The sequence below is a fragment of the Setaria viridis genome, chromosome 9, assembly GCF_005286985.2.
Source record: "Setaria viridis chromosome 9, Setaria_viridis_v4.0, whole genome shotgun sequence".
NCBI classification, from domain to species: Eukaryota; Viridiplantae; Streptophyta; class Magnoliopsida; order Poales; family Poaceae; genus Setaria; species Setaria viridis.
Window position 1 is genome coordinate 35,834,115 of NC_048271.2, and position 24,460 is coordinate 35,858,574.

The 24,460-nt window shown below is 46.4% G+C and overlaps 1 protein-coding gene, 1 long non-coding RNA gene and 1 other non-coding gene across 5 annotated transcripts; 2 read left to right on the forward strand and 1 right to left on the reverse strand.

The window, feature by feature from the left end:
• The first annotated feature begins 2,008 nt into the window (after positions 1-2,008).
• Positions 2,009-4,076, forward strand: LOC117836673 (phospholipase A1-Ibeta2, chloroplastic). The gene has a single exon (XM_034716139.2). It carries the CDS (start codon positions 2,104-2,106, stop codon positions 3,682-3,684), a length of 1,581 nt encoding a protein of 526 aa, XP_034572030.1. The 5' UTR covers positions 2,009-2,103; the 3' UTR covers positions 3,685-4,076.
• Positions 4,077-9,385: 5,309 nt separating this feature from the next.
• LOC117841162 (small nucleolar RNA Z247) lies at positions 9,386-9,522 on the forward strand. The gene has a single exon (XR_004637190.1). It is a non-coding gene; the product is annotated as a small nucleolar RNA Z247 (small nucleolar RNA).
• A 10,214-nt stretch (positions 9,523-19,736) lies between these two features.
• Positions 19,737-23,477, reverse strand: LOC117836843 (uncharacterized). 3 transcript variants are annotated; one of them, XR_004636179.2, is made up of 5 exons: positions 22,568-23,475; positions 22,237-22,359; positions 20,836-22,116; positions 20,145-20,237; positions 19,737-20,044 (listed from the first exon to the last, which is right to left on the reverse strand). It is a non-coding gene; the product is annotated as an uncharacterized lncRNA (long non-coding RNA). The 3 variants fall into 3 exon arrangements; XR_004636178.2 differs by having other exon boundaries at positions 22,242-22,359; positions 22,568-23,474; XR_004636176.2 differs by having other exon boundaries at positions 20,836-22,359; positions 22,568-23,477.
• Positions 23,478-24,460: the final 983 nt, after the last annotated feature.

Genomic DNA, 24,460 nt, shown 5'->3' on the forward strand with positions numbered 1-24,460 from the left:
GAAATATTTATTACTCCATCTATATTTATAAGATATGGTATGACTTGTCACAGTCTTCCAAATAACACTTTAACTATTTATTTATCTTATCTTATATTATTTTTAAATATATATTTATGACCATTGTAGAGTAACTTTTTATTACAAATCCAACCATATAAAGTTTACATTATAAAAATATAAAAATTAATAGTCAAATTATTGGTCAAAAATTACAAAGTTTGAATCTTGATATGCGTATGTGTCTTATAAATAAAAAATTGGTGGGAGTTAAATTTTTCTTCACAATATTTAACTATCTATCTTATTAAAAAAATTATTATAAATATATAAAAAGATAAGTTATGCTTAAATTATCTTTACGATAAAGTAGTCACAAACAAGTAAGTCATAAAATAAAATAAATGATACTTATATAATTTTTAAATAAAATGAATGATTAAACATCGCGACCAAAAGTCAATAATGTAAATATTTTGATGCGGAGTTAGTATCATCCAACGTTGGATTCTTGGCTTTGGCGCGTGATCGGACGATTGCTACTAACTATCCTCTGCTGACGACGAGAGAAGGCCAAATGCCCGCCGTCGCTGGCCTTGTCATGGACTGCTCAACAGTTCGGCGACTCTTTAACTCGTGCAATGAACTGACTACTGATAGCAGAGCAGGAGGGCCCAGCCACCTGCTCCCATTTGCATTCCCTTTCGGTTGCATATATTGACATGATGCATGATGATAAGCAGCACATGTATCATACTCTTATTTCGCACCCAATGAAACGGGTCTTAATTGTTGCAGTTGGACAGACGTTGTGCTCACTCGAGCTGCAACTGAAAGGGTACGGTCCGGGCTCCGGCTACGTGCGACATGGCACTGATTCTTTAAGCTTCGAGTTTTTTTTATGTGGTAGCGTACTGAAATCAAATTCGAAATGCCCTGAAACGTGCCCTTTTTGATCCATCAACCCCCCTAATGTGAAAAGCTTCACTGCAGCTCAGCCGAATGGCGGCTCAGCTTTGTTTGGGGCAGCTGAGCTCATTTAATTTTGTACACGTCACCAGAGACTAGAATAATGCTCCATGCGCATGCTCAAATATCGTAGGACACGCGTGCGTGCGTGCTTCTAGAACACTACTCCAACGAGTGGTAGCAGCTTGCCAGCCATCGCCATAGCATCTACTAGTATCTCTCACGTAGCATGTGTTACGATGAAACGATGAGCTCGATCTCGCACTCGGCAGAGAGGCTTATCGCATAGATTGCCGCATCGTGTGCAGGGGATAGAAAAGCTGCTGCGTTTTCTCACTTTCCCGAAAGGAATAGAAAGCTGGCCGTGATCTTTGCCCGTCCAGTGCCGGTTGCCACGTTTTGGCATGCATCTCTCTCTAGCCAGTCACGATGGTCTTGGCGCGGAATCTCTGCCGCATCATGCACACAGATATACGTGTGCTGCAAAGTGGAAGTCCACACGTACAATTTTTTTTTAAAAAAAAACTCTAGCAAGGAATAGGACAGGCACGTTTGTTATTGTTACCAGATGAATTGACACTAGGCATTGAGAATATTCTCAAGTGGAAGCAACATCATCTCACAAGGAATCACGCCGCGTCATCAGCATAACAAATCATGCATAGTAGTTAACCCAGGAGTATGTATATTTGTAACTACAACAGAAAACTACCATCACCTCCAACCTTCAACATCAGTAGTGTACGACTTTTGCTTAGACTTCTGTAAAGAAATTTTGTTAAAGGAGGATTAATTTTAACAGAGCAGACGTACTAGTACAAGGCAGAGGCAGTGAGGGATGGGATCTCCATTAGCTCTGCTTTAATCTTTTTTTTTAATGAGCTTTTCAAAAGGAGCCGAGGACGACACTAAATTTTCAAAAGCATGACGAGTACACTCGCGGGCACATGATCCACATGTTGATGGGGAGCTGCCCCTCTCATCTCCGATCCCGCCACTGTGCTGTCCTAGCGTCCTGTGTTGCCTATAAGGCAGCGCACTTCGCCAGCATGCTCCACAAGCAGAGACAAGCAACGAGTGTGCTCTGTCTGTCTAGATCTTTCTCCTCGGTTCTTCCACGACGACGAGGACGCCATGTCCGCCGCGGCGACGGCGCCGCCGTGTCACAGCCGGGCGTCCCCTCTCAACCCGAACTCGAGGGCCACGCCGAGCATCGCCGGCAAGCCCAACGCCGTGTCCACCACGAGGAGGCACCTCGCCAACCTCGACCGCCTCCTCGTCAAGCCGCCGCCGCTCCCGCTCCCGCTCCCGGTCCAGCACAGGAATCAAGCGCCGGCCGAGGCGCCCGGCGACGGGGAGGTCACTCCCGACGACCGCAGCGGCCGCGGCGGGCTTCTCAACGCGCTGAACCTGTCCACGTTCCTGCCCTTCACGCGGAAGCCCGCCGTGGACGAGATGTCCCCGCGTAGCCTGGCGTACATGCAGCGCCTCCTGACGCTCTCGCCGCGACTGTCGCCCAAGGGCTCCATCGCCGGCGAGTGGCGGAGGTACCACGGCAAGGGCGGGTGGGAGGGCCTCCTGGACCCGCTCGACCACAACCTCCGCCGCGAGCTCCTCCGGTACGGAGACTTCGTGCAGGCCGCGTACACGGCGTTCCACTCCATGCCGTCGGCGGCCGATCAGGCGGCGGCCAGCTCGCACGGCCAGCACCGCACGCTCGTGCTCCCGGACCGGTCCTACCGCCCGACGCGGAGCCTGTTCGCCTCGTCGTCGCTGGCCATCCCGCCGTGGGCGCGGCGGCGGTCGGCGCCCGCCTGGCTCACGCAGCGCACCAGCTTCGTCGGCTACGTGGCCGTCTGCGACAACGAGCGGGAGGTCCGGCGGATGGGCCGCCGCGACATCGCCATCGTGCTGCGCGGCACCGCCACGTGCCCCGAGTGGGCCGAGAACCTCCGCGCCAGCCTCGTGCCGCTCGCGGACGACGACCAAAGCGACGACGCCGCGTCCGCGCCCAAGGTGGCCAAGGGGTTCCTCAGCCTGTACAGGACGCCCGGCGACCACGTGCCCAGCCTCTCGGCCGCCATAGTGGAGGAGGTGAAGCGCCTCGTGGAGCTATACAAGGGGGAGGAGCTCAGCATCACGATCGTCGGCCACAGCCTCGGCGCCTCCCTGGCCCTCCTCGCCGCCGACGAGCTCAGCGCGTGCCTTGCCGGTGCCGCCGACACCACGGACCATCGGCCGCCGCCCATCGCGGTGGTCTCGTTCGGCGGACCCAAGACCGGCAACCGCGCGTTCGCGGACCGGCTGCGGCGGGAGCGCGGCGTGAACGTGCTGCGCGTAGTGAACGTGGGCGACGTGGTGACTCGCGTGCCGGCGCCGATCGCGCGGGAAGGGTACGCGCACGCGGACGGCGCGGAGCTGAGGCTGCACAGCCGCGACTCCCCGTGCCTGCGCCCCGACGCGGGCCCCGCGTGCTGCCACGACCTGGAGGCCTACCTGCACCTGCTCGACGGGTTCACCGGCTCCGGCCGGCCGTTCCGCGCCGACGCGAGCCGCAGCGTGGCGCGGCTGCTGGCGTACCAGCGGCCCAGCGTGAGGCGCGCGTACGTGGAGCGCGCGCGGGTGCTCGGGTTCGAGCCGGCCTCGCCGAGGACCGCCACGGCCAACGGCGCCTGCGCCGACGGCCAGTACGGCTACTTGGCAAGCCCCACATGATCAGCCTGTAGCATGCAATGCATGCACAACCTCCAAAGTTAACTGTCCAAAAGTATAATCTGCACGTGTTTCTAAATGTGCCACCACTTCTCGTGCGTGTGTTAACTGTGTATCGAATCACCGTGTGTATCTACCCCTGTACATTTTATTAGCCCACGAGCATCAGACGGCAGAGGTTATGCACGCGGTTGACGAAGAGATCCCTTGTATCGTCCGCATTGCCTTCAGGGAACATACAAAGGTATGATATTAGCTGTCTATACAAGGGATGACACGTGGAATTTATGTAACGTGTATTAATGAAGATAGGGAATAAGGTTCTCTTAAGCAAGAGACTATCTCTATCATGTGCATGTGAAACGAAGCTAGATGTTCCATTGTCTCTTGCCACAGTATTATTTTGTCCCAAAAATAAGTGTAGTTTCTAGCTACTCCCTCTATCCTAAATTACTATTCGTTTTGCTTTTTCTAGATACATAACCTTTGACATGAATCTAGATATATATTATGTCTAGATACATAGTAAAAGTTATGTATCAAGAAAAGTCAAAACAAAAAGTAATCGGAGGAAGTATTTACATGGAGAGATAGTAAAAAATTGTACTTATTTGGAACTGAGGTAGTATTTACTGTGGACCAATACTACTATAATATTAATATAATGCAGTGGTTCAATACATTTAAATAATCACATGCTTTGGGTACTTTGGCGCTTGAAGTGGACGAGATTTAAAAGAGCAATTGCAAAATGGTACCAATGGAAGAGTTAGAGCCTGATTGGTTCGATGCCCATCGCAGCCTCGCTCGCAATAGCGATGCAGGCTCTCGCTGGGTAGGCTTGTCAAGTGTAGTGGCACTTTGTTTGGCTCCCGTATCAAGTATCAACACTAGCTGCACAGCTCATCCAAGCGACTCCTCCTACCACCGCGCAAGCCGGGCTCGGCGGAGATGGCCGATTCTCACGTTTTTCTGGAGCCTGGGCGGTGGCCGTTAGGGTGCCTTTGAATGCTGAGAGCCTGGCCTGATGCCTAGATCAAGCAACCAAACTAGCACACCCCGCATACCCAGAGCCTAGTTCAACCTCGCACAGGGCCGGGAACCAATCACACTCTTAGTGTCTAGTTATTTTGTGCAACTATGAGTACGTGTGTGCTATCCTGATTAGAAAGGAGTGACTGTGGAGGTGGCTGGCGAAGCGAGAGACATGGTGCCGCCAATTGTGTGTTGCAGAGGACGTTCGATGTACAAGGTTAGCAATGAAGGAGTGCAAAACTTCATTGTTTAGACGGTTGTGTCTAGTGTGCTTCAAGAGGGGTGTCCGGCAATCAGTGGCAGACTTATATGGAGCCAAGCTAGAACATGGACCGCCACATTTTTTGTTTTAATGGACGTACTCTATATCCTATTTATGCCACTCATTTTCCGAGCACCCCTCAAAGGGGGAGAGCCACTTGAAATTCAGAGGCGGTGAGAGGAGGGAGCAAGCAAAGAAGTCACGAGGTAGAAATTGGAATGGAACGAAGCGTGAGAGAAAAATACTAAGTAGATTTATGAAGATCCCAGGACTCACGTGCGTGAAAAAAAAAGTGAAATGATTCAGGATGTCCCATATATTATACGTTCCTTAATTAATTATAGGGTGCGTCTGGTTGCATGCATCACATGATGCATGCTAGATGGGGTCTGATTTAGTGGGTGTTTGGTAGGACTCCAATTATAGCTCCACTCCACCTCAGCTCCACTCCACCAACTTCAAAAAATATTGAAGTTGTTGTACGTGTTTGGCTAATTGCAGTGCCGTAGCTCCACAAACATAGAGACTTGTTGTGAATAGTCTATTTTATCCTTTGTGAATGGGTTCATGTGTCAGTCTCTTCTCTCTTTTTCCCTCCTCTCCATCCCTTTCTCTTTTTCAGATCCTGAGCTCCGCAGCAGTAGCGTCGGTGGCGCCTGCAGCCCCGGTGCCCGCGGCCATCTAGCAGCAGCGAACGGTGATGAGCATAGGGCCACGGTGGAGTCTGGGCAAGCTCAGCTTCATTGACCCACGGTGCCGATAGGTACTCCTCCCCCCCCCCCGAGCTTCATTGACCCTTATCGACACCCGTACTTGCCTCGCGGAGGAGCTCCTACTCGCCCGGTCAGTGGCACGCTCCCCGCGGAGGAGCTCCTACTTGCCCAGCTGGCGGCGTGCCCCTCACGGAGGAGCTCCTACTCGCTCGGCCACACCCCCCCCCCTCGCGCGGAGGAGCTCCTGCTCGCCCGGCCGGCTGCGGAATCCAACAGCCCGGCCGGCGGCGCACCCCCCGCGGAGGAACTCCTGCTAGCCCGACCGGCGGCGGAATCTCACGATGAGAAGAAGGGGGCGACGGGATGGGGGAGCCGACGGGAGTCTTTTCTTTTCTATGAATCGAACCGGTACATGTGTAATGGGTGACAATGGTGGGTAAATACCCACCAACTCCATGAGGAGGTCTGAAAAGGGAGTTTTTGGAGCACCCATTGAGGTTCTCCACAAAAACGTGGATTTGACCCCCTGCTCCATCTTTTTTCTAGAGCCGGAGTTGGTGGAGCTAGACGCATTGCGATTTTTTTGGAGTTGATAGAGTGGAGCTAATTTTCGTAGAGTGGACAGCCACCTTATAATTTATATTGATTAAAAATGTTTAGTGCAAACTAAACTTGAACGCAACATTTCTTGTCGGGACTTTGCGTTGCATGTACTAGATTGTCGCGTCTAATTAAAGATTGTTAGCTCTTTTAACTATCTGCTATGTGTCCAACATGTCACTAGCACACATTATTAAATCACAAGGTGTGTTTACAAAACTCATTTGTGGGCTTGCTTTGCATGCGGTTGGGCGGTTGGCAAAGGCACACTTAGAACTAAGCATGCTCATTCCATTGACCATGTCAACGCATGCCTCACCTGAAAAGTGCCACCATAATTTAGTTTGTTTGGCTAAAGGTTACTTAGCATGAACTTGCTAGGAAAGAGTTTTCAATAATCAATTATCTTAGTAATTGACCCACAAAAGTAGCCTACACACGATACATCTCTCGAGGCCTAAAATTACCAAGTCAATTATAGACAAAAGAGAAAAGCAGATTACTGACCTGTCATTAAGAAAAAACAAATACCTCCATACTTATTTTTAAATTAGCCACCACTATCATTACGAAACAAATAAGCAAATAAAAATAGCGCTATTTCTATTTATAAATTAGTCACAGTTGTCATTACAAACAAAATAACTTGAATAACTCTTATGCAAGCTTCTCCTACCTCTACTATCATTAAGAAAATGAAGCCAACTTCAAGCAAAACAAATCATAACATAATTTCATTAATACATGATTTTATTTCTTTTGTAAGTGATCAATGTTGTATTCGATGATCTTTTGATGTAAAATATAATAAAAAATACTCCATCCATCCATTTTTATTTTATGATGCTTCGGGCAAACTAATTAGTTGATTTTTAAATTAATTAGTTTATTCTAAATGTCATATATTTAAAAATGGAGGCAGTAGAAACATGCTTTGATGCAAAAATAAATTAAAGGAGGCAAGATCAATATAAGAGGATAACTGATGTATTCTGATCAAGGAAAAAACTAAACATTCGCTCAAAGAGTGAACACAACACATTACGTTTCCCTTCAAAACGGCATAGATGGTTTGGGTCGAAGGATGTTAACGCTAAGCATGTTACGAGACAATGATATTGAATCAGGAGATGAGCTTGTACCACATACCCGATAGTAGATAACCAAGTAGCATGCAACAATCATGCAGTTAACCAGAGGCCAGAGCAATATATAGCCAACACATTGCTAATGGTGGAACAATAAAAGGTTACCACCTAAAATTTTAGGCAGTAATCCGCAATATATACCCAACACATCTAGAAATTTTGCGGATCTTAGGCCCTCCATAGTGTTGGCCTCGAGTGATGCTTCAAATGGAGAGAGAGCATTTTAGCTTTACTTCCCACACTACAACTACCGATGCCAGAGCTAAGAAAAAAGGGAGCGATGAACATACAGACATCGATGCCCAGTGACTAGACAAACCAGAAAAAATGGAGCCCCACTCTTCTTGCTCTTCCGTATCACTTGCATGCAATACTTGCTCATTGTTTATTTGCTTTTACCTGTTCTATGGGGCCCAACAGGGGATTCATGCCGCTGCTGCCTGACAAGAGTGATGCCTATTTCTTCTGTGTAGGGCCCAATATATTTTGAGGCACCACTCCACGCTGTGGAGGGCCTTAGTGGAGCTAGGTAGTGATAGCTCAAAAAGAATTCCTGGATTTGGAGCTAGAGGTATGCCAAGGGCATTATGAATATTTTATTAAGAATAGAGTAAATGTAAATATATAAACCACTTTAATTTAGCCTACAAACTACATACCCAACCTGGATCTCGGAGTTGGAGCTGCGCTAAACATGCCCAAAGTCATTGATCAATAGAGAATAACAAAAGAGTGAAATGATATAAAGGGTGTTTTGCTATTGTACATGGCTTGAAATGTGTATCCAAGATTGTGGCGTTAGGAGAAAATAGTGAAAGATGCATTCCATGAGCCATATAGTTGATGTACGTAGGGGCGGATTGGGTGGAGGTGGGTGGGTGGGGGCTATGGGGGCCTCTAGCCCCCCTACTACCCAAGAGCTCCATTTGGAGCCAAAAAGGAGGAAGATGAGGAGAGGAGGGGAAAACGAAGAAGAAAAAGAAGCAAGCCGTCCTAAGTTCTAATCTTGCCTCTGCCATGTAGCATGAGCTTCTAATACAAATAGAAGCTATTTGATTGGGACAACAAAGAGGTTCCAATAAGAATATATGCATACAAAGCAGAATATAAATGAATAGAGCAAACGTTATGATGTTAGAGCCCAAACCAACATAATGATGATGTTAGTACGATGGGTCCAAATTCAGGTTATTTCTGTTAGATAGATAAGATAGACATTTGTTGAGTTATCTTGTAACTAACCATAACAAACAGATTATGGCCGGTTAGATAAGGTTGTTGGAAGTTGTTGTAATCAGCTAGGAGATCGGCACATGCATATCTGCTTGTTATGCCCCCGTGTAACCTTGTGCTATATATACACGCAGCCGTCGCTAGAGGCATATCATCTTTGCCTGCGACGTTCACCTATAGCTTCTGCTCCTCTGAATTGACATGGTAATCAGAGCCTAGTTTTTTTTCCAACCCCACGCCATGTCTTCCTCCAATCAGAACTCCAACTCGCCGTTCCCGTCGTCGGTGATCACCGAGAAACTCGGTCGCACCAACTTCGTCACCTGGCACGCCCAGGTTCGGTCTGCTGTGCGCGGGGCACGGCTTCAAGGTCACCTCGACGACACCGTGCAGCCGCCGCCAAAAACCATTAAGGACAAGGAAGATCGGGAGATTGAAAACCCGGTGTTCGACGACTGGGACGCTAAAGACCAGCAGGTCCTCAGCTTCCTTCTCTCGGCACTCTCCAAGGACATCCTCGCCCATGCTGCTCGAGCACAAACGGCGGTCGAGGCATGGCGCTCCATCACCGCGCTGTTCGCCTCGCAAACACGAGCCCGTGTTGTTAATCTACACATGGCGCTCGCCACGACAAAAAAGGTACTCAGTCCGTCACTGAATATTTCACTAAGATGAAGGGTTTTGGTGATGAGATGATCGAGGCCGATCGTGCACTCTCCGATGATGAAACTGGTGGAATACGTTCTCGCCGGTCTTGGTTCGGAGTTTGAATCCCTGGTGACTTCACTCACCACGCGAATTGAATCGGTGTCCATCGATGAGCTCTACTCCCAGCTGCTCACCTTTGAAGCCAGATCCAATCTGGCTCTTGGGGGTGAGCAAAACTCGGCAAATATTGCCGGGCGCTCTGGTGGACGAGGCCGTGGCATCAGCCGCGGTCGTGGCGGTGGGCGCGGCTTTAGCCGTGGCCGCGGCTCCCCTGGTGGCCGTGGCCGTGGTCGCAGCGGATCTTCCCCAAGCGCGTCCACTGATCGTCGCGATAAGGGCGTCATATGTCAAGTCTGCGAGAAGACCGGCCACTCCGCGGTGCAATGCTGGTACCGCTTCGACGAGGACTACGTGCCGGAAGGGAAACATGCTGCAGCGGCTTCGACAAGCTACAACGTCGACACCAACTGGTACACCGATTCTGGGTCTACGGACCACATCACAAGTGAGCTAGCCAAGCTGGCCACTCGTGAAAAATACAATGGAGGCGACCAGATTCATACCGCTAATGGATCAGGTATGACAATTCATCATGTTGGTCATTCAACTATTGCCTCTTCGAGCCATACTTTTCAGCTCCGTAATATTCTTCATGTTCCTAGTGCTGCTAAAAATCTAGTTTCTGTTCATCGCTTCACTTCAGATAATGATGTTTTCATTGAATTTCACCCTAGCTTCTTTTTGATCAAGGACAAGGCAACCAAGAAAATTCTGCATAAGGGACCATGTCGTCGTGGGCTTTACCCTCTTCCAGCTTCGTCCAAACAAGCTTTTGCATCCTCACGTGAGTCTGTGACCAGGTGGCACGAACGCCTAGGTCACCCATCGTCCCAAGTAGTTAAGCATGTCATTAGTCATAATAATTTATCCTGTGTCCCTGAGTCAAATAAAGCACATGTATGTGATGCTTGTCAGCAAGCCAAGGCTCATCAATTACCTTATCCCGAGTCTGTTAGTAGATCATGTGCTCCTTTGGATCTTATTTTCTCTGATGTTTGGGGTCCCGCTCTTGAGTCTGTCGGGCGGAAACAATATTATGTCAGCTTTATTGATGATTTTAGTAAATTTACTTGGATCTATCTCATCAAATTTAAATCTGAAGTGTTTCAAAAATTCCATGATTTTCAGCAGCTAGTAGAACGAAAATTTGATCGAAAAATTAAGTCTGTCCAGACAGACTGGGGTGGCGAGTATCAAAAACTCAATTCCTTTTTTAATAAGGTCGGCATCACCCACCTAGTGTCCTGCCCCCATGCACACCAGCAAAACGGTGCTGCCGAACGTAAGCATCGCCATATTGTAGAGGTTGGCTTAGCTCTTCTCTCTCGTGCATGTATGCCCCTCAAATTCTAGGATGAAGCCTTCCTCACCGCCACTTATCTCATAAATCGCCTACCTAGCAAGATCATTGATTTCTCTACACCCCTGGAGCGTTTGCATGGACACAAACCAGACTACACATGGCTACGCACCTTTGGGTGCGCATGCTGGCCAAACCTCAGGCCATACAATACACACAAACTTCAGTTCCGGTCCAAATGTTGCGTCTTCCTTGGTTATAGCAACCTTCACAAAGGCTTCAAATGTTTAGATGTGTCTTCAGGCCGTGTCTATATCTCTCGTGACGTGGTCTTTGATGAATCTGTTTTTCCATTCCAAGAGCTTTCGCCCAATGCTGGAGCTCGGTTACGACCGGAAATCCTTCTCCTACCATCATCTGGCTCGGGTGGCACTGGTTTTGATGACCGCATGCATGATTTGTCTGACCTTGCTAATCAATCGCCGTGCAGTGTGCCTTCTGATGTTTTGTACAGGTTCCAGGAGCATCCATCCAGCGTCCGTGATCAACCACAGGCCGCTGATCCGCCGGTCGTTGCTGCCAGGGAATCTCCCTGCAATGGCCCTGCTGACGGGACCCATGGTGTCCTGGTGGGAGCACCATCAGCCGAGCGAGCGGGCCACAGCCCTGCTGGCAGACCTCACGGCGCCCTGGCAGGAGAGCCACCGGCCGGGCGAGTGGAACTCGCTGGCCCCTGCACGGATGCTGCGTCTGCTGTGACGGGCGAATCCGCGCCACCTGCCAGTCGATCGACTCCTGCTGTCGGCACGTCTGCGCCGCCCGGACCTTCTGCGCCCACGACTGCAGTGACCGCGGATACGTCCCCTGCTGCAGCAACCGGCCGTCCTATCACGCGCTTGCAGCGTGGTATTCGCAAGCAAAAGCAGTACACAGATGGCACAGTAAGGTATGGATTATTCACATCTACTGGTGAACCATCCTCTCTAGATGAAGCACTGCATGACAGGAATTGGCACCAAGCTATGGAATCTGAATATGAAGCTCTCATGAAAAATCGAACGTGGCATCTTGTTCCTCCTCAAAAAGGCCGCAATGTTATCGGTTGCAAATGGGTCTATAAAATAAAAAGAAAGTCAGATGGAACTCTTGACAGATATAAGGCTCGTCTGGTGGCCAAGGGATTCAAACAAAGGTATGGAGTTGATTATGAAGATACTTTCAGTCCTGTTGTTAAAGCCACTACTATTCGCATTATTTTGTCACTTGCTGTCTCCTGTGGTTGGTCGCTTCGGCAACTTGATGTACAAAACGCATTTCTCCATGGAGTGCTAGAAGAAGAAGTATACATGCATCAACCTCCAGGCTTTGAGGATCCAACTCATCCTCATTATGTGTGTCGGCTAGCCAAAGCTTTGTATGGTCTCAAACAAGCTCCGCGAGCATGGTATTCTCGCCTCAGTGAAAAGCTTCTTCGTCTCGGGTTTTTAGCATCTAAAGCCGATACCTCTCTCTTCTTCTTTAGCAAGGGAGGCATAACAATGTTTATATTAGTTTATGTGGATGACATTATTGTTGCTAGCTCCAATGAACAGGCCACCGTTGCATTGCTCAAGGATCTCAAGGAGGAGTTTGCACTAAAAGATCTTGGGCCCCTCCATTATTTCCTCGGTATAGAGGTTACAAAGGTACGCGATGGTATACTGCTCACCCAAGACAAGTATGCTAGTGATTTACTCAAGAAGGTAGGAATGTCAGAATGTAGACCGGTCACTACACCTTTATCTACCAGTGAAAAATTGTCATTATATAAGGGTACTCCGTTAGGTGTGAATGATGCAACCCAGTATCGGAGTATAGTTGGCGCCCTGCAATATCTTACACTGACACGACCTGACATTGCTTTTGCTGTAAACAAAGTATGTCAATTCTTGCATGCTCCTACCACATGTCATTGGGAAGCAGTAAAAAGGATACTAAGATATATTCGGCAGTGCACTAGCCTAGGGATTAAAATTCACAAGTCCTCCTCTACTTTAGTCAGTGCATTCTCAGATGCTGATTGGGCTGGATGTATAGATGATAGAAAATCTACTGGAGGATTTGTAGTGTTCTTGGGAAATAATCTAATATCATGGAGTGCTAGGAAACAGCCAACTGTTTCTAGATCAAGCACAGAAGCAGAATACAAGGCGATTGCTAATGCCACAGCTGAGGTCATGTGGGTTCAGATTTTGCTAAGAGAGATCGGTGTCAAGAGTCCAAGAGCTGCAAAATTGTGGTGTGATAATTTGGGTGCCACATATTTGTCTAGTAATCCTATTTTTCATGCAAGAACAAAACATATTGAAGTTGATTATCACTTTGTTCGAGATCGAGTCAAGAAGCAACTATTGGACATTGGGTTTGTTTCTACGAAGGATCAAATAGCCGACGGCTTCACCAAAGCTCTTCCTGTCCGCCAAGTTGAAAACTTCAAAGTCAATCTCAACATGGACACGTTGAAATTGAGGGAGGCTGTTAGATAGATAAGATAGACATTTGTTGAGTTATCTTGTAACTAACCATAACAAACAGATCATGGCCGGTTAGATAAGGTTGTTGGAAGTTGTTGTAATCAGCTAGGAGATCGGCACATGCATATCTGTTTGTTATGCCCCCGTGTAACCTTGTGCTATATATACACGCAGCCGTCGCTAGAGGCATATCATCTTTGCCTGCGACGTTCACCTATAGCTTCTGCTCCTCTGAATTGACAATTTCTTCCGCGTGCAAAAAAAAAAAGAAAATCAGGTTACGTCTACGAAGAAGTGGTGGCAAGTGGCATGCAGCAAGGAGATGCCAGCCACGCAATTGCGCTACGCTTTAACTGATCACGTACTACACCATACTCAAATGCCTACAAATGTTACCATGACGAACAGTTGATTTATTGTAGACAAAAAAAAATACTGTCAGAACTATTTTATGTGTCTCCAATCATTCATGGTCAACATGGAAAATCGAAATTAATTATCTGGTGCTTCTGAAAACAAAGGGATATCAATGCATGTGCAAGCGAGAACAGAGCTGCAATTATTTGATGAGGGAGCTAGTGATGTGGGCGAGACATTATCTCGCTAGCTCAGTGACACAGCGGCCCCTGCGGAAGACTGCTGCGCCGCTCGGCCGATAACCGTGACAATCGTGGAGCTATAGCTAGCAAGGTCTTCATAGATATCATCACAGTGGAAAAACATGGCCGGTGTGAAATGCATATATGGTTAAGCAAAGACTAGCTCGAGAGCGTGAACTGCACGCTACCATCATATCTGCTATGACTCGTGCATGCATGTGGTCCGCAAGCCACACAGCACCTCCCATCTTGCAACTTTTGCAGCGTGCAAATCACTTACCCCCTCCACCATTCTTTTTTTTGGGGGTTCAAATGCATATATTCCCGTACGGAAGGGGAAGAAAACATGCAAAAACCGATTGAACACAAACGCGGATCGCTGGAGCAAATTTTTTTCGCTGCACAGAACAGGTCACTCATTGGCCGGCATCACCGTCATCTGAAAACGAGGTATCGAGCAAACGAAGCCACGCTGCTCCGATTGACAAAGACAAAAGGATCCTTTGATTTGAGCCAAAAAACGTGGCGATGCTTCATCGACGTCGTCGCCACGACGCGCTTTTGAGGCGGCGTCCTTGTCAGTGCAGATCAATGGCGATTACGGATCAAAGTAAGGTCCTGTTTGGAAGAAAGGTGCTAAAATTTAGTCCTGATCTAAATTTTAGCCCTCTCAAAAAGAATGCTAAACTTTAGTCTTTGGGGGTGTTTGGGAGGGAGGCTAAAGTTTAGCAACTGCTGTGCCAAATGACCCTTTTACCCTGCATAGCTGAGGGGAGGAGAGAGAGGGGAGGGGGGCAGGGGGAAAGTGGTCCGGGGGGACCACTTTTTAGTCCATTTAGTCCATTTTAGCTACACAAGTGACTAAAGGATTAGTGAGGGCTAAAATTTAGTTCACCAATTTTAGCTCACCTGTTTGGGAACACAAGTGACTAAAATGGACTAAAGTGGGGATGCTAAAGTTTAGCATCTCTCTCCCAAACACCCCTTAATTGAGTCGAGATGCAGTTTTCCTCTTTTGGAAAGAAGGGAACGAAAACGATGAGCATCTTTCTTTAGTAGCCACACGGGACCATACGTTGCAGCATGACATTATCGTGCATGTGCTTCATCTGTTGCGTGCTGTACGCGGATACGTGCATCGCTATAGTTGACCATATGACTTTTGCCAAATTGAAGGCCTTTGTTTTGATGTTTCGACGACACGTCGACGTCAACTTCATACGTGTGGGCGCCAACGCGCCGTCCGTCCTCGTACGTCGTACCAAACTACCAACAGGGGCCAAAAGCCCAGCCTAATTGAACTCCACGTTGCATGCATGTTCTTTCCGTACGAAAGAATGCAATTCTAGCTATAAATATGATACATAGCTAGAATTGTATTTTTTTTAACAGAGGGAGTATTGGTGTTTTGTTCCATTCCACAAATCTTGTGAGAATTTTTCACACACGGTAACGTTTTTTTGCACTTTTGGATTTTTTTTCCATGACAGACTTTTTCAAATTTTATTCAACATTGTGAATCCACTATTTCAACATTTTGATATAAAAATGTTGAAATAGTTTTCTAAAATATTGAACTAGATTGGATGAAATGTTGAATCATGTACTTGGAAAACTTAGAGAAGCATCATCTTCCAATCCATTCATACAAGCCGTAGCTTGCACAAGATGTCACGCATTAAATGGTTTGCCGAGCCAACACCCCTGCTAGCTACCAGCCTACATCCTACATTCGTACAACCAAGCCCATGCGATCTCGAATGACAAACTCCCATTGCAAAAAACTGAAATAGAAAATCTGGTTTATATCGAGATTACCTTGCCGCTTACTTCCGGTGCCACCCCTGAGCCTTCTTCTAAATTCGGTAGGAGAGGAGCCTCCTACCGAAATGGAATCCCACAGCCGAGTAGATGATGGTGGTGGCGGGGCAAAGCGACAGAGGAAGCAGTGACCATGCTTAGTAGCAATTGGTGACGATTTAGGGTTTAGTGGAGAGCGGCAGCATGAGCAAGCGAAGAAGACGAGACGGACACTGCTATGCGTATGAATCTTCAACACCGAAACACTACGGGAAACAAGAAATTCGCCGAGTGCCAGGGGCACTCGGCGAAGGGCGAAATACACTCGGCGAGCCGTTTACCGAGTGTAACACTCGGCAAACGGCACACGGCAAACTCTATGACGGCAAACAAGGTTTTGCCGAGTGTTTTCTGTCGCGCACTCGGCAAAGACTTTGTCGAGTGGCCAGAAAACACTCGGCATACAATTGTTGAAAAAAATAAAAAAAAAAACCTGTTCCGGCCGCCGGCCGCCGCCGCCAGCCACCACCGCCAGCACCGCCACCGGCCAACGCCGCCAGCCACCACCGCCACCACCGCCACCGGCCGCCACCGCCACCATCCACACCCAGCCACCGGCCGCCAGCAGCACCACCACCGCCAGCCGGGAGGGGAAGGGCCGGAGGAGAGGGAGGGGAGGGGCGCCGCCCGCGCCGGAGAGGGAGGGGAGGGGCGCCGCCCGCGCCGGCAGATCTGGAGGAGGGAGGCGGCGGCGCCGGAACCGGGGGAGGCGGCGGCCGCACCACCAGCACGTCACCACCATCCACACCGCCGCCGCCGCCACCGCCGCCGCCGGCCACCATCCACGCCCGCCGCCACCATCCACGCCGCCGCCACCATCCACGCCTGCCGGATCCGGGGCCCCCGACGCGAGTCCCCGCCGGATCCGGGGCTCCCGACGCGAGTCCCCGCCGGATCCGGCGAGGAGGGGCGGATTCCCCGCCGGATCCGGCCGGATCTGGGGAGAGGGGCGGGGCGGCCACGCGAGGGAGGGAGGAGGGGAGAGGAGGGGGAGGGGCGCCGGTAGGAGAGGGAGAGGGAGAGGGAGGGAGGGCGGCGGCGGCGGCGGCGGTGGCGGTGGCGGCGGGAGAGGAAGGTGGGGGAGGGGGGCGTCGGTAGGAGAGGGAGAGGGAGAGGGAGGGAGGGCGGCGGCCGGGGGGGGCGCTGGAGGGAGGGGGCCGGGGGGGGCGCTGGAGGAGTTGGGGGCCGGGCGCGGTCTGCGCAGGGGGAGGCCGGGGGGATTGTTTTGAGGGGTGGGGGCGGTCTGGTTTGCCGAGTGTCCTACGTGGACACTCGGTAAAGAGTTTCTTTGCCGAGTGTCCAACGTAGGACACTCGGCAAACTTTTTTTGAAAAAAATTTAAAAAATATCCAACAGTTTCAAAAAAAATACCAAATTTTCACACGAACCAATATAGGTTCTCTACTGACTATACAAAAAGTTTTGTAGTCAAACCGAACTCGACCGTCACTTCGACTCTAAATTTTATCGAATCCTTTTCAAAGTTACTATTCTTCTTCTGAGATGCTTCGGTTTGTAATCATCATACATGATGAAATGTGCAAAACCTTCTCAATTTTTTTCCACAGCCTCCACGTATTATATCATCACATCATGACAAATCTCAAGATTTTTAGACTTTGATTGTTGTTTTTACAATTTAAAAATACTACTGCCACACATTCATGCTCATGTTTCCTGAACAAGATGTTCGAAATTTCTTTTCATTTCATGGGTCAGGTCTCAAATTGGTCCAAATAACATGAATATCATTTTTCTACTCATTTTATTCCATAATTTGAATCACTTGCAGTTCAAATTTAACTTATACCAAAAATTCCCTTGAAATGAAATTAATTAATTAAATATAGCAAATAAATTCAAAAATATACCAAATTTTAACATGGAGTACAACATGTTGTATGTGGGGAGTAGAAAAAATTTCATGGTGAAAAGAGAAAAAAAATTATTTTTTTGCCGAGTGTCAAAAAAAAACACTAGGCAAACCCCCCTCTTTGCCGAGTGTTTTTTTTGACACTCGGCAAAGAGGGAGCTTTGCCGAGTGTTTTTTATTTGACACTCGGCAAAGCCCAATTTGCCGAGTGTTTTTTTTTTGCCGAGTGTTTTTGCTTGGCACTCGGCAAAGAGCTTGTTTGCCGAGTGTCCGAAAAAAACACTCGGCAAAAAGAAAACACTCGGCAAATTTAAGGTTTCCCGTAGTGAAAGTTCTATTCAGAAAAAACTTCCGGAAGTCCACTAGAATTGATTGCCAGAACCAACACGAGGGAGGTCCTATCTGGCTACCGGAAGCCAGTTAAACTTTATATAACTATAAAGTCCACCAACAGTTTATTCAAGCCCCAATAAATATTTTTCACAATATTTACGCAATTCAATTCCCGTTCCATTGAAAAGTACATGTACACATAGCGCAGCTCCGGTTTTTATATTCTTTTACTTTGGTGCAACACACTAGTGTGTAAATTTGTTGATTACTGGTCAACGTTTCAAAATATTAGATTCAACACTTTTTTGAATCTAGCTCAACATTCTGTAAAAGCTATTTCAACATTTTTATGGTATTTCTAATGTTGAACAATAATTTTAAAATGTTGTTTTAAAAATAAAAAATATATTCATATCGGATCTCAATTTATTGTATTAATTCTAAACAACATCGTGGTTCAAACAGATTTGAAAAAAGATAAGTGGTTTAGGAGATAAATGATTTTGAATCTTGAAATCCAAACTAACCGGTCATGTTAGATGCTCTAGGGCCAGCGCATGCATTGCTGCATGCTAGCTTGACGGTACGACCATATCTGCATGGATCTGAACCCTCCAATTCTTTAGCACGATCTTAAACAGTGCAAGTTGCATAAGTAACCGGCTACCGGAAGTTTTATAGGAACTAGAACAATCGGCGCGCATCGTTCACTAGTAGAGAATTGGCTTTCCATACATCCCCTTTTGTCCCGGTTTAAAGTTGGCCCGGGATAAAAGGTTCACCAACCGGGACTAAAACTCGGTCACTGGTGGGGGGCTCACCAACCGGGACCTTTTATCCCGATTGCAAAGGCTAGTGGGAAAAAAAAGACTCTGAGAGACCTTTTATCCCGGTTTGAAACACCAACCGGGATAAAAGACCCCCCCTTTTATCTCGGTTGGTAACACCAACCGGGATAAAAGGGTCAAGAGCCTTTTATCCCGGTTTGTAATACCAACCGGGATAAAAGGGGGTCATTTATCCCGGTTGGTGTTTCAAACCGGGATAAAAGGGTCCCCAACGAGGTGACTGGAAGGTGACTGGAAGAGGATTAAATTCTCGAACCCTTTTATCCCGGTTTGTAATACCAACCGGGATAAAAAGGGGTCTTTTATCCCGGTTGGTGTTTCCAACCGGGATAAAAGGGTCCCCCACGAGTTAATACAAAAGGATAGCATCCCCTACATGGTCAGATGTGGTGTGTAGGTGGGATGGCAAGGAAGCTACGCGCGAGGCTGGAGGTTGTGGGTTCGAATCCCACGAACCGCGCACGCGCATATTTCGCGTGAAAAATCGCGCGTGACTTGTGGCTTGCGATGTGCGCGTGTGGGGGGCCGTGGTGACCCGTTTTATTACCAACCGGGATAAAAGGGGGTCTTTTGTCCCGGTTGAGTGACCCGGGATAAAAGACCCCCCTTTTGTCCCGGTTGGTTTATCCCGGATGGATTTTCGGGATATTTGCACCCTACCAATCGGGACTAAAGCCCAATTCTCTACTAGTGGTTTCAACAATCAAATACAAGTATGTAGAAAGCAACGAGAGAGGACAGATGACATGCATGACCTAGGATAAATTCACCACGAAATCACAGCATGGGGTAATTAACACATCATCAATATGCTCACATCTGAGCAGTGTGGATATATATACTATTCATCATAGGTGTCTGTCCAGCATTTGCATCATGAATATTACAGCATATCCGTTGTTCGGCATTTGGAGCTTCAATATTATGTAACAACAAAAATAATTTCATTATAACAAAATCACGAGCTTCCTTGTAATAGGATATTAAGAGAGACTATAAATCAACAGCCAATACTGGGTCGATAGTTTAAAAGGTTAAGCAGTAAAAGCACAAATAACTATAGGTTCTCAAAATAATTATGCATTCGACAAACCACAACAGCAACGCAACAGTATCATGTTGGCAGAATGATTCTAAACTCCAATCTTGCTTGTGAACTGTAAAGGAACAACCGTCGAGCTCTATTTGGTACTAAGGTCAACAATTTGAATACTTGACTCTGATAATAACTATTCCTTTAAGTACTCTTCTATGCTTTGGTTGTAGACAAACCACCAGCTACATCAATTGGGAAAAAAACGGGATTCACTTATAAGATAGTATATACCAGGGTGATGTTTCTGACAGGGAAATGAATATGGGAAGGCCATGTAATCACCTGTGACATAGGAAGATCGAACCGAAGAATGCATCTAGTTTTAATAATTTCATTTGTCCATTGGCTTGGTTTAGGAGCTTAATAAGCTATCACCTGTTGGAGAAAAGTATATAATTCAGTAATCCTTATGTCTTAAAAAGCAAACTTCAGGTAGTGTATAATCTTCAGATAAAATATTTCCAGTAAACTGTCATTTAAAGTATACACTTTCTTGCAAGCATTTCATTTAAAAAGAAATACATTCTAGCTTGGAATCAGTCAGTTCAGCATATGCAGACTAAATGATATGTTCTCTAATCATTAACGACTTGCCAGTCATATGGTGATTCACACATATGCAGGCCAAATGATAACTATTCTCTAATCATCAACTGCAATAACAATTGACTAAGCACCCAGGTATTCATGAACAACTTGATACCAATGTTAGTGATGGTGTACCACAAGCTATAAGGTCACTGCAGGTGGTCTGTGTCTGAAATGCACACATTCAACCATGTAGTTTTGACATCAGCAAAAATATTACTGCCGCCAATAGCTACTAATTGAACTCTAAAAAATAGGCCAATGAACTTGGCCTTGCAAGTAAAAAATAATAAATGAGGGGGGAGGGATAATAATCTAGAAGATGTAAAATATCACCAAATATTAAAAATGACACAATAATTGAAAGTGTGTAACTGAAAGTGACCTGCTCAACAATCTTCTGCCTGATGAACATCTGAATTTCTCTAAATGATTTCATTAGTGCAAATATAGCACCAACCTGCAATCTTGGTAATAGAGGTCAATACCCATCACATCTTGAGCTAAATAGCACACACGGGTAGACATTCAAATGCCTTACACAAGTGGCAAAATGAAATTGCAGCCACATGGTAGACAAAACAAAAACATTAAGCACCAGTTAGCGCAAGCAACTATGCAAAATCAGCAGACATTACGTGACAAGTCAGTAGAAGATGCGTCCTCATTAGGATTTAGAAGTTCAATTTTGTTAGACAATTCAATACCATCAAGTTGGTTTAGAAGCTCAAGCATGATATAGTACACTCCATTTCACTGAAATTGTTACCATTTTTAGACACTATTCTAGCATATCCAAAAATCTAGAGGCAGCGAGAAACAAATGCAGGGTATCAGATAAAAAATGGAAACTTATTACTATTGACTTATACATGATTTGGAAAATGCGAGAAGAAACACAACTCTATTAAAAGATAGTGTTGTAAAAGCATAGGGGGTTGGGGGTTTGGGATTTGAGTACTTATCTGTGAGCAAGAATGTGGCCATTGGTGTCAGGGATGGAAACCCGGTAATGCAGCCACACAGATCCCATAAATTGAATTCAAGATCAAGAAGCAAATCAGTTCATGATGAAGTTTTCTTATTCGTCAGTATTCCAGTATTGCCCAAAAAATATCCTAGGGTCATCATGTAGAAAACAGACTGAGTTCTAAGAAATCTACGCACTTTGCTATTTTGTAACACTTTACTAACAGAATAAGCTAGTTAACTGTTATGTTGTGGCTCAGTTAGGACCATACTTTTGTTGATCTCATTCCTGAAATTATTAGGATATCTCTTCAAAGTTCAGACTAAAGGGCTCTGTAGGTCAGGCTGCATGTCACATGCCAAACAAAACTCATAGCTGCCAGGAGGATATTTCCTTCTCAGTTATTAGTCAGCAGAAAACCACTAAACATGATCCAAGGATTTCTACTCTGCAAGTGGAACCTGTTAAAGTGGTGGCTCAGATTTCAGTAAAGAGATCTTGCTTATGAGGGATACCTGATCAAAGAACAATCTCATAAACTTTGGCAGTCTATTTGTGAATCTTTAGTTGAAGCTTCCATTTGAGAGATGGTTTTTCTGCTGCAATGCTCTTGCTCTCTACATGATCCATCATTTCCTTGTGAAATGCAAGTTCATAGGGCTCAAAGGAGATATTTTTCTAGAAGCAACCCATAACCTTCAGGAAGGATAAAAGTACAGAAAACAGAGTCTAAGTCACTACCATTGGCCAAAGATGAGTCAAAGGATTCTGTTGAACTTGGAGTTTGAGTATATCTGAAGGCAGAGTAGAACATACAAGACCTGGGCAGATGGTAGTACAGATCAACTCTCATGAGTTTTATCTAGTTTTTGGGCAGCTTCACTGAAATGCGCAGGAAAAACTCCACCAGCTGGCGCACATCATCGTCAACATTGATCTCTATACAAATTAGATTTTTATGAACTCAGCTTAATTAGGCAAATACATGCTTATTTATCTCTTTTACTTGGGCTCTATCCTGGATAAAGGATAAGGACAACCATATGAGAGCTCTGACTTGCTAAAAGACACTTCAGCTGCAGATTTGCTAAGGTAAATTAACTTGAGTTCCGACGTCAATGGCATGAAACAGGACTGTGGAGCTTACCATGCTAGGAGCTGGATATTTTGACGAACACCTTGCAGGCGGTGGAGGCAACCTGGTTGAGCTAAGCGCCCTGGCCTTCCATTGCTCCCATGCCTCTCGCTCGCGATGCTCCTGGGGCCAGGAGCGCTTCTGCTACCGCCTCTCTCGGCCGCTCGTCCGCTGTGAGGATCAGGGAGATCCGGACAGGAATCAAAGGAACAAAAGCGAAAGTTGAGCCAAGAACAGATGAAAAAGGAGAACAAAAGAGCACTGCACCAGCAACTTAACTGATACACTGGGAAGATTCATATACACCAGGTCGCCATAGTGGCCTTACTAGAGCTATTGTTAATGTTAGAGATAAGTTTAGGGTTCTTGTTTTTCGATACCCCTTGCAGCATGTTCCTAGGGCCTAAATACAATGGCCTGCTTAAACGCTAAGCACTGTAGTTTATCCGGCAAGGAAAGTTACATTAAGTAAATGAGATGTAAATGATGACGACCATCGGTTGCTTGATGGATGGCATCCTTGAAGTCGACCAACCATTATAAACATCACCGGCTTCCTCTGTTCCCTTGTTCTGCTTCACTTCTGATGAAACTGAATGAGAAGGCTTCATTGCCATTCTTGACAATACCTCCTCCTTGAGATCCTTGTCCTCAAGGATAGAATGAAGGGAAAACTTTGCGGATGAAATTGGTATCCTCCAAGTAGCTTCAGATTCTGGCAGATTAACCCAATGAATTAGCTACTGAACTACTGATTCATTGTTCCTGGGAATCATTCTCCTCTCAAGGATTGCTTCAGGTGCAACTCTGGTTGTTCCCTTAGCATCAATTAATGGTAATTCCTTGCTTGGTACAGCTTCAAGCCCTAGATGTTGTTTGAGTTGACTGACATGAAATGTGTCATGCAGCTGGCACCCTTCAGGCAAAAGCAATTTATAGGCTGCTTTACCAACTTTTGCAAGTACTCTGAATGGGCCATAAAATTTGGAGTGTAACTTCAAGCATATGTGTGCACTCAGAAATGTGTGGTGATATGGCTGGATCTTGAGGTAGCCCATGTCCACCACTGAGAATTGCCTGTCAGTTCTATGTTTATCAGCTTGATGTTTGATTATTGACTGTGCTTTGGACAAGTTATCTTTGATCACTTGAATGGCCACTTGATTGTTCCTTAGCTGCTCTTGAGTAGTGATATCAGGGCAATCTGGAATAACATCTTCTGCAATCTGTGGGAGTGGAAATCCATATAAAGCCTGAAATGGAGTCATATTCAGTGAAGTGTGGCATGAGGTGTTATACCACCATTCAACAAGTGACAGCTAATGACACCATCTCCTTCGGCTAGTGGAACACATGCATCTGAGGTAGTTTTCAAGGCACTGATTAACCCTCTCAGTTTGTCCATCAGTTTGTGGGTGGTTTGCAGTTGACAAATGGAGTTCCACTTTGAGGCTCTTGAAAAGTGCTTGCCAAACTGAACTTATGAAAATTAGGTCTCTATCTATCCCTATCACTTTTGGTAGCTCATGCAACTTGAATACATTGTCCATGTAGACATTGACCACGTCTTAGAGCAATATGTGGGTGGCTGGGAGCAATGAAGTGGGAATATTTGGACAATCTATCCACAATCACCAAGATCACTTCCTTTCCCTCAAATTCGAGAAGGCTTTCAATAAAATCCATGGATATATAAGTTCAAGACATATATTGAATTGGTAGTTGCTCTAAGAGGCCAGGGTAGGGTACATGTTCAGCTTTATTTTTCTAGCATACTGGACAAGCTTTCACATATTCTTTTACTTGCTGATGAATTTTTTACCAATAAAAGACTAGTTTGAGTCTTTGATAAGTAGCCCTTTCACCTGAATGACCACCTAAAGCTGATTTGTGGAAATTATCCGA